Consider the following 16,745-nt stretch of genomic DNA (forward strand, 5'->3'; position numbering starts at 1 on the left):
ACCTGCACATCCACCAATGTGATATATGCCATCATGTGCCAGCAATGCCCCTCTGCCATGTACATTGGTCAAACTGGACAGTCTCTACGTAAAAGAATAAATGGACACAAATCGGATGTCAAGAATTATAACATTCATAAACCAGTCGGAGAACACTTCAATCTCTCTGGTCACTCGATCTCAGACCTAAAGGTTGCAATATTAAAACAAAAAAACTTCAAATCCAGACTCCAGCGAGAAACTGTTGAATTGGAATTCATTTGCAAATTGGATACAATTAACTTAGGCTTGAACAGAGACTGGGAGTGGCTAAGTCATTATGCAAGGTAACCTATTTCCCCTTGTTTTTTCCTCCTCCCCCCCCCCCCCCCCCGCCCGACATTCGTGTTAAACCCTGGATTTGTGCTGGAAATGGCCCAACTTGATTATCGTACACATTGTAAGGAGAGTGGTCACTTTAGATAAGCTATTACCAGCAGGAGAGTGGGGTGGGAGGAGGTATTTTTTCATGCTTTGTGTGTATATAAAAAGATCTTCTACACTTTCCACAGTATGCAGCCGATGAAGTGAGCTGTAGCTCACGAAAGCTTATGCTCAAATAAATTGGTTAGTCTCTAAGGTGCCACAAGTACTCCTTTTCTTTTTACAGTATCATATATACTCCTGTAACGGATATAGGGAGCATTACCTTCCTTTGATTGAAAGAGTGCAGGATGGTTGACAGGCCTCTGCAGAGCTCTTTGTACTCACAAATCAGCAGAAGCTGTTCAATGACAGTAGAGATGTTAGTGTTGTAAGTAGGAGATTTCAATGTTCTGGAGCCTGGCAGAGCCAGTGAGTTGAACCAGATGTTTATTTTTACTGCTTCTCTGGCTTTCACAGGGTGATGTTGGACCTCCTGGATCTCCAGGACAGCCATTGTTGGTTGGGCCGCCTGATTCTTTCCTGGTTAAAGGAGAAAAGGTTTGCAAATTAAAGTCTATTTTTAAACATTACTGTACTCAGTTTACTAGAAGTGCTATCCCATGATGCATTTTTGCACAGATTTTATATAAAGGACATTTATTTTATTGAGTAATATACCACCATCATCAATAGCAATGCTGTTATCCAGTATTGTACTGGCAGATGGAGGCCAGGCCAGCCATTATGTTACTGCTGCAGCCCACCTATTCCCTCCATGAGGTGCCTCTGTGCCACAGCAGGAGCGTAAAAGGAAATACCATTCGCCTTTGTCCTTTTTCCCCACTCTGCACCATTGACAAACTGCCTGAGAACTGGGCTGAATTTACACACATTAGCAAAAACTCACGAAGAGTCTGTCAAGACTGAGGTTATGTCTGCACTATACAGATTTTAGTGACATGGCTGTGTCGCCACAGCCGTGCCGCTAAAAGTCGTGCAGTGTAGCCGCTGTTTGTCGGCTCTCCTGCTGACAAAAAACTTCTACCCCAACGAGTAGCAGCAGCTTTGTTGGCAGGAGAGCACACCTGCCGACAGTGCGCTGTTCACACTGGCGCTTGTCGCAGCAAAACTTTTGTCTTTCGGCAGGGAGGGGTTTTTAACACCTCTGAAAGATAAAAGTTTTGTCGTTCAATTGCCAGTGTAGACATAACCTTATTATCTCTGGCACTGAATTCCTTTCCCTATCCATCTCACAGTTTCATTCATTTCCTTAGACCTTTGTATTTAGTTCATCTTATTGGAGAGATGAATTAGATTTTTTCAGCAAGTTTCAGGCTCTGCTGAAGACAGGTCAAACTGTCAGGCAGCCAACCTTGATGTATTACTTATGAAAAATAAGTGTGGTCCCAGTGTCTATTTTGAAAATGAAACCATGGTATTTAAAGTAATTCCTCTATGACAGGTGTGCTTTGGCTAGAGTTGTAGCACTCCAGGTAGTCAAAATGGATAGAATAATCCTAGCGGCAAAGAGTCCTGTGGCACCTTATAGACTAACAGACGTATTGGAGCATAAGCTTTCGTGGGTGAATACCCACTTCGTCGGATGACATGCATATGACGAAGTGGGTATTCACCCACAAAAGCTTATGCTCCAATACGTCTGTTAGTCTATAAGGTGCCACAGTACTCTCTGCTGCTTTTACAGATCCAGACTAACACAGCTACCCCTCTGAGAATAATCCTAGCAATTTACTCTACAGAGTCATGGACTGTCCTTTGCTGTAGATCCTAAAGCATTTAAAATGCACCTCTGGTCTAAAAAACAATTGTAAAAATTGTATTGTGGAGTCCTATATTGGAATCTCAGTGATTTTCAGATCTAATTAACATTATATACAAATGAAAAGATAATTTTTGCTAACGGCCAGCTCAGCAGAGACAAAGTGGGTGAGGTAATATCTTTTATTGGACCACCTTCTGTTGGTGAGAGAGACAAACTTTCAAGCTACACACAGCTCTTCTTCAGGTTTGGGAAAGGAACTCCTAGCCTCACAGTGAAGTGCAGGTGGAAGAGAGAGTCTGTATCCACAAAAGCAACAAGGAGTACAAACACGGCTACCTCCTGATACTTAGAATAAGTAGTTAGCACATATTGTAAGGGACCAATCAAGTCTGCAGCGCACATTGTAAGGGACCATTAACATATATTGTAAGGGTCCATTCCAGGTCTGCAGACTCAATCTGGGAAATGAGAGTCAAGCTGGGATCTTTCCTGCTGCGCATCACCTGCAGTAATTTTGTCCTCAGTTACAGCTGTGCAACTCTGACTCAGGGCAAAAATTTGCTTTCTAATGACAAGCTTTTTGGACTGTACACATGCACAGGTTACAGTCTGAATGAGTAACAAGGTGCCATATTTACTGACACTTTTCAGGGCAGAACAAAACTTCAGAGTTATACAAGACTTAAATATATTTTGCATGCTAAGATGAAAAAATTCTACATATTTATATTTAGGGTGTAAAAGGAATGCCTGGGTTGGTAGGACCCAAAGGATCACATGGGCCCAAAGTAAGTAACGTATTTTGTTATGCATTGTTCCGTTTCCTTCTAGCAATAAGGATATTTAAGTACTGTAATAGCTTATCAAGGGAGGTTGCAGAATCCCCATCATTGGAGGTTTTAAAGAACAGATTAGACAAACGCCTGTCAGGGATGGTCTAGGTTTACTTGGACTTGGCTCAGGGTAGGGGGATGGACTAAATGACCTCTCAAGGTCCCTTTCAGCCCTAAATTTCTATGTTTTGATCATTTCTCTGATTTCCTAAATGATGCTGGCAGAGTTTCCTTTTATGTTACTAAAAACAGCTTTTCAGTGAGTGAATGACTTAGGAAATAACATGGCATTATACTGTGGAATTTAATCATCACACAAACTGTTGTGAAAGCATAAACGTTGCAAACTCTTCTGGAAAAATCTGTCCACCAACAATCTCTTTTATAGCTGACTATCAAATGTGGCCTCACGCAGGCATCAGTCTTTTTTTTCAATTAGAAAGCAGGGAAGCAGAAGGAACAGCAAACTCCAGGTTCATCCCTTGCAGATGGCGTGGGATTTTAGAGGTGTGAATCGCATAGGAAAGGAAGCCTCCCAACTCCACAGATCCTGACTGTCCTCAGGACAGCTCACTGCAAAGTTGCTAGTCCCCCCGCCCCTAGCATAGTTCCTTCAGCATTTGTTCTGCCCCAGGAAGAGTTCCATGCTGCTGTGCAGTAACAGCCAGAGAGCAGGCTTGACAGCATTAACATGTTTTCTGAAGGGAAATCCATAGGACCTCATGGAAGCAGAGACAATTGTTAGGGCCAGGATCTTTTTTGGAGGCAGGAAAGGGAGAGAAGAGCGCACACCGTTAATATCTGCTGAGACATAAATTATGACCCAGAGTATTGAATTCCTATATTTTGAGTCCAGGCAGCACCTTTTCTTTCGGCCATTTCCTGCCACATAGAAATGCAAGTCAGAGGAACTACTCTGTGTAGGTTTGGGAGGCAAAACTGGGGCTTCGGGGTGTGGGGTAAGAACTGCATTTTCTCTTTGTTTTATTTTTAAAAACTTGTTTCTTGGGTGTTGTCCCTCCTTGCAAATAATTTTATAAATAAATCTTGTTCCTGCTTATTTATAACCAGTAAATGTGCTGGGACCTTAAAATCCCAAAGGTTATTCTTAGTTAGGAGAAGAGCAGGTGTGTATCTACTCCTGGGTAACTAAAGCCAGTGGACACTGGGGTGGATAGAATGTAAAGTCAATCTAAGATATCTGGCCCTAACCATAACACTGCTAATTATGTTTTTACTTTTTCTGCCCATGCACACATTGCAAACTCTCTAGGACTGTCATCTCTGGGTAATCTGTTTAAACAGAGTTTTTTCAATGATAATAGGGTGCACCTGGAAATGGAGAGAAGGGTGAAAAAGGTATTCCTGGAGACCCTGGAATGCAGGTAAGGAAACTTCAGAATAAACCATTTCAAGTACTCACCAAAATTAGTTTATAAAATACTAGGGAGTTAGTTTAAATATGTTAGGATAATTCAGAACAGGATTTTAAGATGCTTTAAATTAATCTTGGTTGCTTTGTACATAGAGTACTTTGGTTCCTAAAACAAGGTATTATTCATGTGTTCCAGACTCAAACATAAATTCAAATAGAATGTTATGTCCTTGCAAAGACAAAAAATTTGGAATCTGATCTTGTAAATAATTACTAGTGGACAAAGTATGGGCTGCTCTGAGCAGCCTTGATGAATTCTATGGGACTGCCTCAGAGTAGAAAGCACTTCCCCAGAAGTTTTTTCAGGACTGTACCTTTAATATGTATAGTATTTCTCACATCAGACTTTTCCAAGGCTCTTCATGATACAGTATAGTAGAAATTAGAATTGGGCCCAATCCAATTTGACTTTGATCCATTGTTCAAGGTCATATTCATCTTAGTAAAAATGTTTGAAAAGATGTTGCAGGAACTAGATACTGGGGAACATTATAGCAAATACATAGTTCTTTCACACAAACTTGTGCAAGAAAGAACATTTCAATTAAATAATTTGGAAATAGATATAAGCAATAGTGTAAGACTGGCTTCTGTTGTTTTGCTTTTCATTCTACTTGCTTTTAATTAGGGTAGCCCTGGTTCTTGTGGATCTCTAGGTTTTCCAGGAATAAAGGTAAGGTGATATAAAAATACAAACGACACAGGCATGGCAGCTCAGGCATGTTGCCATTCACTTTTAGGTACATTTTTTTTTTTTTACATTATGTGGTCTTCTGGTTGATGAGACAGCAGTTCAATATAGTCTGCTGTAAGTCTGGGTTCTGAATCTATGCACCATACCAGATTTAAAACAGAGTGGACACAGCTACATTTGCATAAATCTTTCTCCTTTTCCTGCCTGTACTCTTCAAATCTAGTTAAGACCACAGTTATACTAGTCATGAATTGTAACTACTGTGCAAATTACTGACTCCTGAATTGTACATCCAAGTATCTGTTTTGCCTACATGGCTAATGAATTAAATCCACTATCTACCCAGAGAGTCATTGTAGTCTATCGGGTAGGTATATTAATAGTCCTGAACAAGAAAGGGGGCACTGTGGCACCCTGCTCATGGCAAGGACATGCACTGTTGACGAGCTTGTGCTCTTGTCCTGCCACCAGGGGTCCCCAGGCGCTGTCCAAATAACTGGGTTACAGTTAAAAGATCTTTTCTTTTAACATAAGAGATCCCTTAAAAATGTATCATCTACAAAACCAAATGCTATACAGTGCTGTGAAACAATGCATAATTATTAACAGATGACAGTATTGTATGGTATGACACGTTAACTAATTTCTAATAAACATTTAACTATATGACATGTAGTCCTATTGAATTAATACACAGAGACATTTCTATTATTGGTTCCAGGGGGCAAGTGGAGTTCCTGGTGTTCCTGGTCAGGCTGGTTATGCTGGTCTAAAGGTAAAAGTGCAGAAGCCCTTTATGTTTTGGTTAGCTAAGACCATTTTCAGGTGTACTAGCTTGTCAAGCCACAGCCCTGTCTCCACATTCAAATTACTCTAAAACTCACTTTTTCCATGTTCTCTACAACAAATGAGGCAGCAGTAAGGATTAACAAACAAACAACTGTTGATTGAATGATCATGGTATACACATATCTAACCTGAGTAATTTAATATCAGTATTACTATTTATTTGTATTATTGTAGCACCTAGAAGCCGCAGTCATGGACCAGGACTCCATTGCACGAGACACATTACAAACAGAGAATAAAATGTTAGTCCATGCTGCATAGACTTTGGAGTCTAAGTAACTACATGATCTTGTTGCTGTAATCCTCACCCTTCCTCTCTGCATCAATTTTGTCATTTTAAAATTAGCTTGTAAGAGTATCAGGGCTGGGGCCACGTCTTTTTGTGTGTTCTGTAGAGATCTAGCTACTCTTGGGCACTGTACAAATACTACATAATAACAAATATTCACAGTCAGCAAATAAACCTTAAGTATATGTTAGCAGATCTTAAAATATTTTTCAAGTTTGAAAGCGGAGAAATAAACCTGTTTGTTTTGTTTTTTGTTTTTTTGCATGATGAAAACCTTTTTGCTTTATTATCAAAGACGACAAACTTTGGTTGCTGTTTAAAATAGCTAGAAGGGCCACAATTATTATTACAGTCAATAAAATAAGTTGAACGGAAAAAGTTCCTGCAGCTGTTGAAAAGGGGAGCAGTCAACAATAGCTCCCATACGGTCAGAGGCTCAGATACTACAGAGATGGCAACAGGATAAAGACTTATAAAAATGAGCATCCAGTTTTATAGTCCCAGTACTCCAAGCCTCAGTCCTAAAGAGGCCCGTAGTCCTGATGGGCAGTCCCATGAATGCTACCTCACCAGGCAATTCCCAGATTTCACAGAAAGAGATTGTACATTCTTAGGCACCCAATTCCTGTTTGCCTCTGAGTGCTGGATTGATGCCTAATCTACAAGAAAGAGGCAGTTGCAAAATTCCTCCATCATCGCTTCATTGATTTAATCTGTCATATCAGAGAGTCCTTTAACATCCGAAATTCACTTCTTCCCAATTCAAAGTAGATAATAGTACAAGCTAATTTAGAAATTCTCAAAACAGGTCCTGAAAAGATTTTCATTGCAATTATGCATATTGTATTTGTATATTTCTCTGAAGCAGCTGGCTAAATTATCTGTAAGAACTTTGGGTCTCTCTTAACATGTATGTCATTGACAATCTATGGAAAATCTCTTTCCATCTTACTGTTTACCTATCATTATGAAAAACCATTTCCCAATTTTTGTATAAAATTTTAAATCAAATCACTACATTTTAATGGCTTAATCAAAATAATTTTAGTTAAATATATTTATAATGAGCCTTGTGCTACCAAATTTCCTGTAATTGACTCAATGTCACTTGTGTTTAACACAATATACTAACGTACCCAGATATGACAGTCAGAGTTCTGAAAATTCAAGCAGACAAGCACATCTGAGCAGTCTATCCCACTTAACCACTGATTTCTTCAAAGATATTGAGTCATTTTTATAGTATTGTATTAAAAAAAAAAGAAAAACTAAATAAAAAATGTTAATGTTTCAGAGGCAAGCACTCAAAAATTGAGACATGCCAGAATTAAGTTTGCCATGCCCCCTTTTGTGCATGCCTTATACTATCTTTAATTACATGGTAGCTCACTACTATCTATCAATAAACTTAATGAATTCTTTCAGGGGGATCGTGGAGAACGAGGGCAACCAGGCCTGCCTGGAGTTTTTGGAACACCACCTGTTGCTATGAAAGGTTTCACTTGGTTTTAACTACTCTTTATAGTGTGTAATGCACACAGGGCCCTGTGCTCTGAGGTGCTGAGAGTAATTGATGGGAGCATACTAAGCACCTCAGAACACTGGATCTCTACTGGCCAGATTCTGTCATTGCCTGCACCTTGTTGATGTCAGTGGAATTGCATAGGATGTATGAGAACAGGATTTGGCCCAAAGCATGTACTTCAGATGTAATACATGTTAGCAAGACCTCAGAGCACATATAAACACACCCAGATCTGTCAATTTATTCCTGGTTCTTAGATCTAAGAATATTTTAAAATAACTGGGAAGAGGAGGGCCATTCTGGGGACTGGCATGCAGATGAGCAGAGCACACATATGATTGCATTTCAGAATTCTTATATCCAGAATTGCCACAACATGTGGATTCTTGGCTTCAACTGAAGTCTGGGGTTGCACACCTTGGTTGAAAATCCTGGCCCTAATGATGTTGATGGTAAAACTCCCATTGACTTTGATAGGGCCAGAATTTCACCCCTGGGTTCCACCAGTTTTAAAAGTTATATCAGATTAATATAAACTCCAAAATGTATATATTGTATTTCAATTTGGTTTTATGTGCTGGCGACCTAGCAACAGAATAATATGCTTAATACAGTATTATCATTATCAGTTAAAATGATCTCTTATTTGCAACATTATTGCGATAGAAACTTACAGAGAAGCATTTTAGAATTAACTTCCCCATACATTACATCTACACTGCAAAAAAAAGACCTGCAGTAGCGAGTCTCAGAGCCTGGGTCTGTAGACTTGGGCTCCCAGGGCTTGCATTACACTGCTGAAAATAGCAGTGTAGCCGTTCTCCACTTAGGCTGGAGTTTGGGCTCTGAAGCCTGGGAAGGGGGCTGGATTTCAGAGCCCAAGCTCCATCTGGAACAGGAACGTCTACACTGCTATTTTTCATGCTGTAGTGAGACTGAGTCTGCATATCTGGGCTCTGAGATTCGCTGCCATGGCCATTGTTGTGTGGTTTTTTGTATTTTTTTCAGTGTAGACAAACCCAGATACACAGTGGGACAAATTCTGCTCCCATTGATGCATTAGCATCCCCACTCAGGCCCCAATTCAACAGAACATCTCTATTCTGCAAGAGCCTGATCCAAAGACAGTTGAAGTAAATAGGTGTCTTTCTGTTTATTTCAATGGCCTTTGAGATCAAGCCACAAAGTACATAACCATGTGCTTAAATGGGATTTAAGGTTAAGCATGCCCTTAATTGCTTTGAGTGAGGCTGTTCGGATGTTAACCGAGAGCAGAATTTATACTAGTGTTTTGCTATTCCAGCTTAACTCCATTTTCTTCAACTGTGTATGATCAAATATAAATGTTGTTTTTTGATATATAGCTATAATAATATATAATACCTCTGGTCATGAGTGGTGCGGTGCATAGGCTGGGGAAGGCTATGCCTACCCAAACAGCCTGACGTGGCCCCGACCACGCTCCTTCCCGAAGCCCTGCTTGCCCTTTCCCCTTGGCCCCAGCCCAGGCAGGCTGCTCCTCTTCAGGGAAGCAGCATGCTGGGGCTGGGGCTGGGGCTAGGGCGGCTGGGACTTGGGATGGCTGAGGCCATGACTGCATATGATAAGAGAGCCATTTTCTAAATAAAAGCGAATTGTCAATATAATCCTAGGCCAATGCTCCAAGAAGAGAAGTATTATTTTTTAAACAGAAGCGTGGGCGGTGGCACAAGATTTAATACACAAATGGTGAATGGAATAAGATTTAAAATAATGTATGTAATAAAAGGGAAGGGCTCCAGTGATAAAAGCAACTAAATTCCCCTCCTTTATAATTAAATTAACTCACATTGAAACCAATGTAATAAAGAAAAGGTGATGTATTTTAATTATGAATGGTTCCCAAATCATCATTTCAACTGCATTTTAAACCAGGACTAAAAGCTGTCAATTGTACAAGGTTTTAAATTGACATTTCCTGTAATCCCATATAGGTTCTCGAGGGGATCCTGGATTACCAGGTCCTTCTGGAGATGATGGGTTGATTGGACTAACTGGTCCTCCAGGCCCATCAGGAAGACCTGGTGAAGATGGAACAAGTAAGAGATCATAGACTTATAAACTATGAACTGAGAGCTCTATTTTCTGTCCTTAATCCACCTGCCAACAGAAATTGAGCACAGACCCAGGAAAGTCATGTGTTGTTTTAACCTTTGCAACATTCAGTGTGGGGAGGCCATGTAAATCAGGGAAGGTGATGTTGAGTGAAGAAGGATTTCCCGGCAGTGGAGGATTAGCTGGATCCTTTAACTGTTCATTTCAGGCTGTCTAATGTTGGAGTGTTTTAAAAGGTGAAGATGACTTTTTGTAAAGAAAGGATAACATTGATTTTTGTATCAGCAGAACCTCACTGAAGCACACTTTCAACTTCAACTTCTTTTTAATTGTTATTGCTTACCTGTGTGTGTCCCATACATATACACACTCTTATATATAACGGACAGGACTTATATTCTCCTCTGTCAGAAAATGAGTCAGAAAAGACCTTAATGAAGAGGAGAGGAGAGGGAAGCAGGATTAATGAGTTCCTCCTCTCCCCAGGAGCCTGTAACAGCTCTTTAGAGCCAACATCACATCGTTAGGTCTCTATGGCTCTGGAATGGGCTGGCATGTCTGCGTTGGGGAAGACATGGCATTTGCACTAGTTCCTCTCCATTGGAACTAGTGCAAATATAACCTTCCAAACCACTGGGCGTTAACTCTGCTAAAAGAAACCTGCTCCTTGCTGTCCCTTCATGTGAGGGTGGCAAGCACATGGGAGCAAGAGCATCAGAAAGGGCATTGGAGGAGGGGGAACAGTTTCTCCACAAGGCTGGAGCTTCCTTTCCTCATGGATCCTGAGGAACCAAAGGATTTGAAGGCCATGCCCCTGCCTCCTCAGCAGCCTCAAAACCCATTCCCCAGAGGGAAATACCAGTTACAGATTCCACAAGATAAACTTCAGAGACCTTGGCTTTTCTAGCCCCCCACCCCTGGCACAACGCCAGGGAGGCTTTTCATAGGAAGATACTGTATGGCCCATAATTTCTTCTTCATATCTCTTAAATATTCATAATTACTCTGTATAATTTATACTTACCTATTTTCCCGATAGGCCTCCCTGGTCTGCCAGGAGCATGTGGGCAACAAGGTCCTAAAGGTTCGCACGGGGATCCTGGTCTCCCTGGAACTGCTGAATCAACTCCAGGAAGACCAGGGTCTCCAGGAGCACCAGGATTACCAGGAGCACCAGGAAGACAGGGTTTGCCTGGACCACCTGGTAAGATAAACAATATAAGTGTCTTGTGTGAGAAATATTATAAATAATAGATTTATGGAGTCAGTGAGAACATGCTAATAGAAACGGTATTTTCTCATAAGCCTGCTCTATGGTGTTGCATCGGGTATACAGTAAATACAATACTTTATTTCTGTTACTCTCTTTAGAATATTGTTGATTCTGTTTCGGAGGATAGGGTCCTATTCTTTTTGTGTGTGTAGCTTTTGCGTGGGAGGTCTTTCCCACTCAACTGGATTAATTAATTTTACAGATAAGGACTCCAGCTGTTATCATTCTTATGAGATATGCAGGGAAAATGTTTTTTTACTATTAATTTTTTCATAGAAATCGTTAGCATAGAACCAATTTCTCCCATGTCTCTATACACTAAACTAAATCTAAATGTTCACCAGCAATTGTTGAGGTATCAAGATTTAGAAAGAAGCCAATGTAGTCATTGTAAATAGCTGATGGCCTAGTTCTGATAGCTGTGCTGGAGGATAGAGAACAGTAGGGCTGATGGGAGATGCCCGTGGAGAAAGGACAGTTGTAGGTGTCCTTGTTTTTAAAAAAATATTCTGTGCCTGATTTTCTATTGCCCCTGCACTTTGTGCAGCCCTTAAACCAATATAAAGAGGGTGTAAAAAGTCACCATGTCTGAACTGTGATGTTTTGCACTGGGGCAAAATGACCGCACAAGGTGCATGGCAATAGTGAACAGACACACAATCTGTGTTCATTGATCGGTTTGAAAAGTATTTTTTTCTTCAGGCCAGATCCTCAGCTGAAAACCTGGCTCTGATATTTTAATAGTTATTGAAATGCACTATGTAGTACATTTAATTATTTGTAGGTTAAGTATTCAAGTTTAACTTATTTTTTTTCCAGTGGAGGTACTCCTGATTTACATCAATATAATTGTGATTAGAATCAGTACCTTGCTCTCAAGTTAAGCCTTAACTAACAGAGAACCACATCAATTAAAATGCATGGAATATGTGTGTCTAAATTGCCTAGATTGCTTTGAAAATCTCAAGCTAAAGCCAGAAGTCATGACCAAAACAGAGGAAAATGCCCCAAATCAACACCCATTAAAAGAGATATGAACCCCAATATTCTAATACAGAAAAAAGCAGTATCAGAGAGTAGGAGTTGGCAGAAGTATTGCCTATAATCTTATTTTGATCTTTTCCATACTCTAGTCTTACTCCAAGAACAGTGCCATACGCGTGGCTTGTAAACCATTTCGTAAGATCCCTAGCTATTTATTGAGGATCCCAATGGATGAGATAGAGGGTGGAAGGGAGAGAATATGTCACCTAAGCTGTAAAAATGTTCAGTTCAAATAAGTGCCCTTTTTCTTCTTAAGGTATAGTTTGTCATGGCAGAGGTCTCCATGGACATCAAGGAATAAAAGGCCAAATGGGACCCCTGGGAAGAAGAGGTGAAAAAGGCGAAAAAGGCAAGTATGCATCAGTAACCGATTTTAATGCGGAGGAGACCTTAGCTGAGCTCCATCCTTTTGTTGCACCATTAAAGGCCTGAACCTGCAAGCAGAAGTCGAGGGCAGCTCTCTAAATGGAGAGCTTGGAGGATCAGGCCAAGTCATGAAAATACAGTCCAGATTTTCAGCCAGCGTAATGCCATTGAAGTCAGTGAAATTACTCCAGTAGAGAATTTGTTCCAGAGTGCGTAAAGATTCCACATCTTGTATAGGGAATCACATGACTTTTGTTTCCTGGAGCTGTGGTGGAATATAACAGGCATCTAGCCGCTTACTTCCCCACCTACATACAGAAAAAAGAATGAATGATATTTCTGTTGCATATCACAACCAGTTCAAAGTTGTTTTCCTACATTTGTGTAGGGAATCATGGCCACTGTTCATGTGACCTTGGTTCTGTTGGCCCACCTGGTAGACGAGGGCCACCTGGTCGTCAAGGAAGGAAAGGACAGACGGGATTTCCTGGAAGCTATGGAGAAAAGGGTGATCCAGGTTTCTCTGGCACAATAGGATCAACAGGACTCCCAGTGAGTAATTCTTACAAGTTTCAATTAAAAATAAAGTCAACAAAAACTCACCTCTCCAGGAAGGGAAGTGTCAATTTGGAGGAGGAAGAGGCAGAAGACACTAGGTGCTTATACTCTTGAATTGCACTCAGTATCGATTGGGCACCTCTTTCTCTGTTTTTCTCACCATTATGACTAAGGCTCTTAGAAGGCTACATTTTTCCCTCTTATTTGTTGTAAAGACAGTCCCCGTTGTAGGTGTGGGTTTTTAAAAAATTTTATTTCTCAGTTTCCTTTGGGGAGTTGATATTTTTTTGTTGGTCTGTACAGAAATCCTGTCCTGTGGAGGGCTGGGCTAGAAGAGACAAGGTGGGTTTTATATTAATAGATCGGGAAGGTTTTGGATGGGTTATATTTGGGTTGCCTTACTCTCTCTTGTGCTTCTGGTTTAGAGAAACCATCATTTTTCTTGGAAATATTTTAGACGTGTACACTTGTTGCCCTTGAAGATTGTTGGGCTTTACTTAATTAGATTATGGGGAAAGACTCCTTACAAAATGTTTAAAAGGCAAGAAATAGCAAATGGGAGTCACATGATGTCGGGGGGGAAGCAAACTTAAATCTTTACACAGCCACAGATTTTTTATATTTATATTCAAGATCAGCAGGCCATAATAATAAAAAAAACCCTCCCAAAAACTCCCTCTGCATGACACATACTTTTAATACAAACTAATGCTTTTCTTAATAAAACATAGTAAGAACTTATTTTTGAACTCTTACTGTTGATTGGTAGGTAGAACTATCATGAAGTTGGTAATTTTTAGTCTGATTTCATTGTCATTTAAAAGTATTCCATTTCTTGTTTTCTAAAAAATTATTTTGAGGTGCTTAATACAGCATTCACTGAGCTCATTTGTTTAATGAGCCAAACTGAATTTAATATAGAACCTAATGTTCCCTACAGACACTGTATGATAAAATGGTATCCAATCAAGCCAAGAGGTATCCATATGGAAAAAGTGCCTGAAAATGACTAGAGCCAACAAATTAAAGTATTTTCACTTGCTTATGTGGCATCACTGCAATATAACAATTTCACCTAAAGAAAATAATTCTTACAAAATAGAAGATGAATGCGTTACTGGTCAAAAAAAAATTCAGTACTAGAATCATTTGACATCTGCACACAACAGTTTATATTTTCTAGTATAGCTTTGTTCTAATATCAAATCTGGGATGTAATTTATCATAAACCACTTTTATAAAGAAAATAGCAAGGTGAATTAATTCATCATTACAAAACACCTCAAATGTGTGCGTCCACCTCTCTCTTGTTTGTGTGCTGTTTTATTGGGAATGGCTGCCAGCAGGACTAACAAATGAAAGGAAATCACAGCTGAAGACCTAGATATTCACTGGGTTGATAATTTATATGAGGACATTTGTTACCTAACCCACAGTATATCTATTAATTCTAGACAGAGACTTATTTACTTTAATGTACTTCAGGGAGTGTAATTTACACCCCGCAGCTGCCAACAGCACAAAAGCAGACTTAACCTAACTGCCTTCTGTGCACGTTTCAAGAAGATGATCTATTACACATTCTGATTTTTGTCCCACTGTAGATAAGTTTTGGTCCAACATGTAGACGCTGTATTCATGGGAGTATATATATTGAAGTGCTGCCAGATCTGAATTTCTGTATTTTGTTATGTGATACAGTTACCATGAAAATATGTATATGTGTGTGGTCTTACTGTGGCTCACACATCATAAGATATATCACTTTGCTGTACATATTTGGATATCATAAAACAGTAGAGAAATGACGTATGGGGTTTCCAAACTATTTTTTCTCAGGCTATGTCTACACTACCATGTATGTTGGCAAAACTTACGTAGCACAGGGGAATGAATATTCCACCCCCTTGAGTGACACAAGTTACACCAACATAAGCATTAGTGTGCACAGCGCTGTCAGCGGAGAGCTTCTCCCACCGACATAGCTTATGCCACTCACAGGGCTGGTTTTTTTATGCCGACAGGAGAGCTCTCTCATGTCAGCATAGAGTGTTTTCGCCAGATGCGCTGCACAGGCACCACTGCAGCATTGTACATGTAGACAGGGCCTCAGAAAACCCCACTGTGATTCAGATGTGGAATTTAAAGAAATGCCTGCAGAACTCAGTGTTGTCAACTCCCTCAATTTTATTGGTTTCAGAGTAGCAGCTGTGTTAGTCTGTATCCGCAAAAAGAAAAGGAGTACTTGTGGCACCTTAGAAAGTAACACATTTATTAGAGCATGAGATGAAGTGAGCTGTAGCTCACGAAAGCTTATGCTCTAATAAATTTGTTAGTCTCTAAGGTGCCACAAGTACTCCTTTTTTTTCCTCAATTTTATTACTAGTCTCACAATATTTTTTCCCTCCCCCTTAAAATCCAGCTCCTGGAGTCAACTGATGATGCAAGAATCATCATTTTTTTTAAAGTACATTTTTAGCCCTTATTATGGTTGCAAAGAAAAGTTTTGAAGCCATGACGTGAGTAGCTCAGAATTAGGAAGGCAAAGAAACACACCCATAAATTTATTATTTCTAAAAAACCTCATTATGTTTAAGCCAATCTGATGATTTTTTAATGTTTTGGGTTGGCAATATGAGCAGTTGTTCATCTGCATTTGCCTACTATCTGAGGAGCTGTAGGTATGCACATTCGAGAAATGTGCACCAGAGAGACATTTCAGTATAACAGATTTCTTTTAGGACAAATTTTTTTTTTCTTGAAATATTTTATTTTAAATAACTTTTTGCTCTGAAATTTAAGCTAATTATAATAAAAATAAGTAAGGTCAAAATACAAACAAAACATTTCAAAATGATCAAAACAAAATGTTTGAATTAACCCCAAATTGACAATTTGTTTTCAGATTGTTGGCTTGTGAAAACGTAAGTTTTCAACTTTTTGTTCCAATTTGGGTTGGGAACATTATTTGAATTCTCAGAATGTTTCCCAGCATGGGAACATCATTTCCTACCCTGCTGCAGAAAATACTTTGTTTCCTCTAATCCATTTCAGTTATTGAAGTCTTACATTTTACTTATAACAAAGTAATAAGGGGTCCTGCTTTGAGCAGGGGGTTGGACTGGATGACCTCCTGAGGTCCCTTCCAACCCTGATATTCTATGATTCTATGAATAATTTAGTAGGTACAACATTTTCAGACAAATGAGATTTTAGCTTAACTATATCCATTCAAACGTTGTTCACAACACAGCAAATCAACTTCAGCTGGTACAAAAGTTTATATTTACCCACCCATGTGCTCTCCCATAGCATGGGACTGATCCAACAGCCATTGAGATCCTGTTGGCATCAGTGGGTGCTGGGCCAGGTGCTGTAATGGGAAGAGCATCTGAACACTACAACTTGCTCTAGTCTTAAGACTCTTAAAGTCTTACATGCCCTGGCTGAATAGAGACCAGGAGGCCTGATTCCTTGCTCCATTACATTTATTTTACATAGCTGTATCTCCCTGGACATCAGTGGAGTTAATAAAAATGATACAAAAATAATGAAGAATCAGGCGCCATTTCTACATCTCCTTCTTTAAAGGGATCC

At 39.7% G+C, this 16,745-nt stretch overlaps 1 protein-coding gene across 1 annotated transcript in view; it reads left to right on the forward strand.

Annotated features, from left to right (window-relative positions):
* COL4A4 (collagen type IV alpha 4 chain) overlaps positions 1–16,745 on the forward strand; it is a 128,224-nt gene that overhangs the window by 58,488 nt on the left and 52,991 nt on the right. The window contains exons 12-21 of the mRNA XM_074963897.1: positions 883–963; positions 2,923–2,976; positions 4,347–4,406; positions 5,085–5,129; positions 5,872–5,925; positions 7,714–7,783; positions 9,787–9,891; positions 10,947–11,111; positions 12,481–12,573; positions 12,979–13,142. Of these exons, the coding sequence (XP_074819998.1) occupies positions 883–963; positions 2,923–2,976; positions 4,347–4,406; positions 5,085–5,129; positions 5,872–5,925; positions 7,714–7,783; positions 9,787–9,891; positions 10,947–11,111; positions 12,481–12,573; positions 12,979–13,142 (891 nt within the window). The remainder of the gene's footprint in view (positions 1–882; positions 964–2,922; positions 2,977–4,346; positions 4,407–5,084; positions 5,130–5,871; positions 5,926–7,713; positions 7,784–9,786; positions 9,892–10,946; positions 11,112–12,480; positions 12,574–12,978; positions 13,143–16,745) is intronic.

This window comes from Natator depressus, chromosome 9 (assembly GCF_965152275.1).
Source record: "Natator depressus isolate rNatDep1 chromosome 9, rNatDep2.hap1, whole genome shotgun sequence".
NCBI classification, from domain to species: domain Eukaryota; kingdom Metazoa; phylum Chordata; order Testudines; family Cheloniidae; genus Natator; species Natator depressus.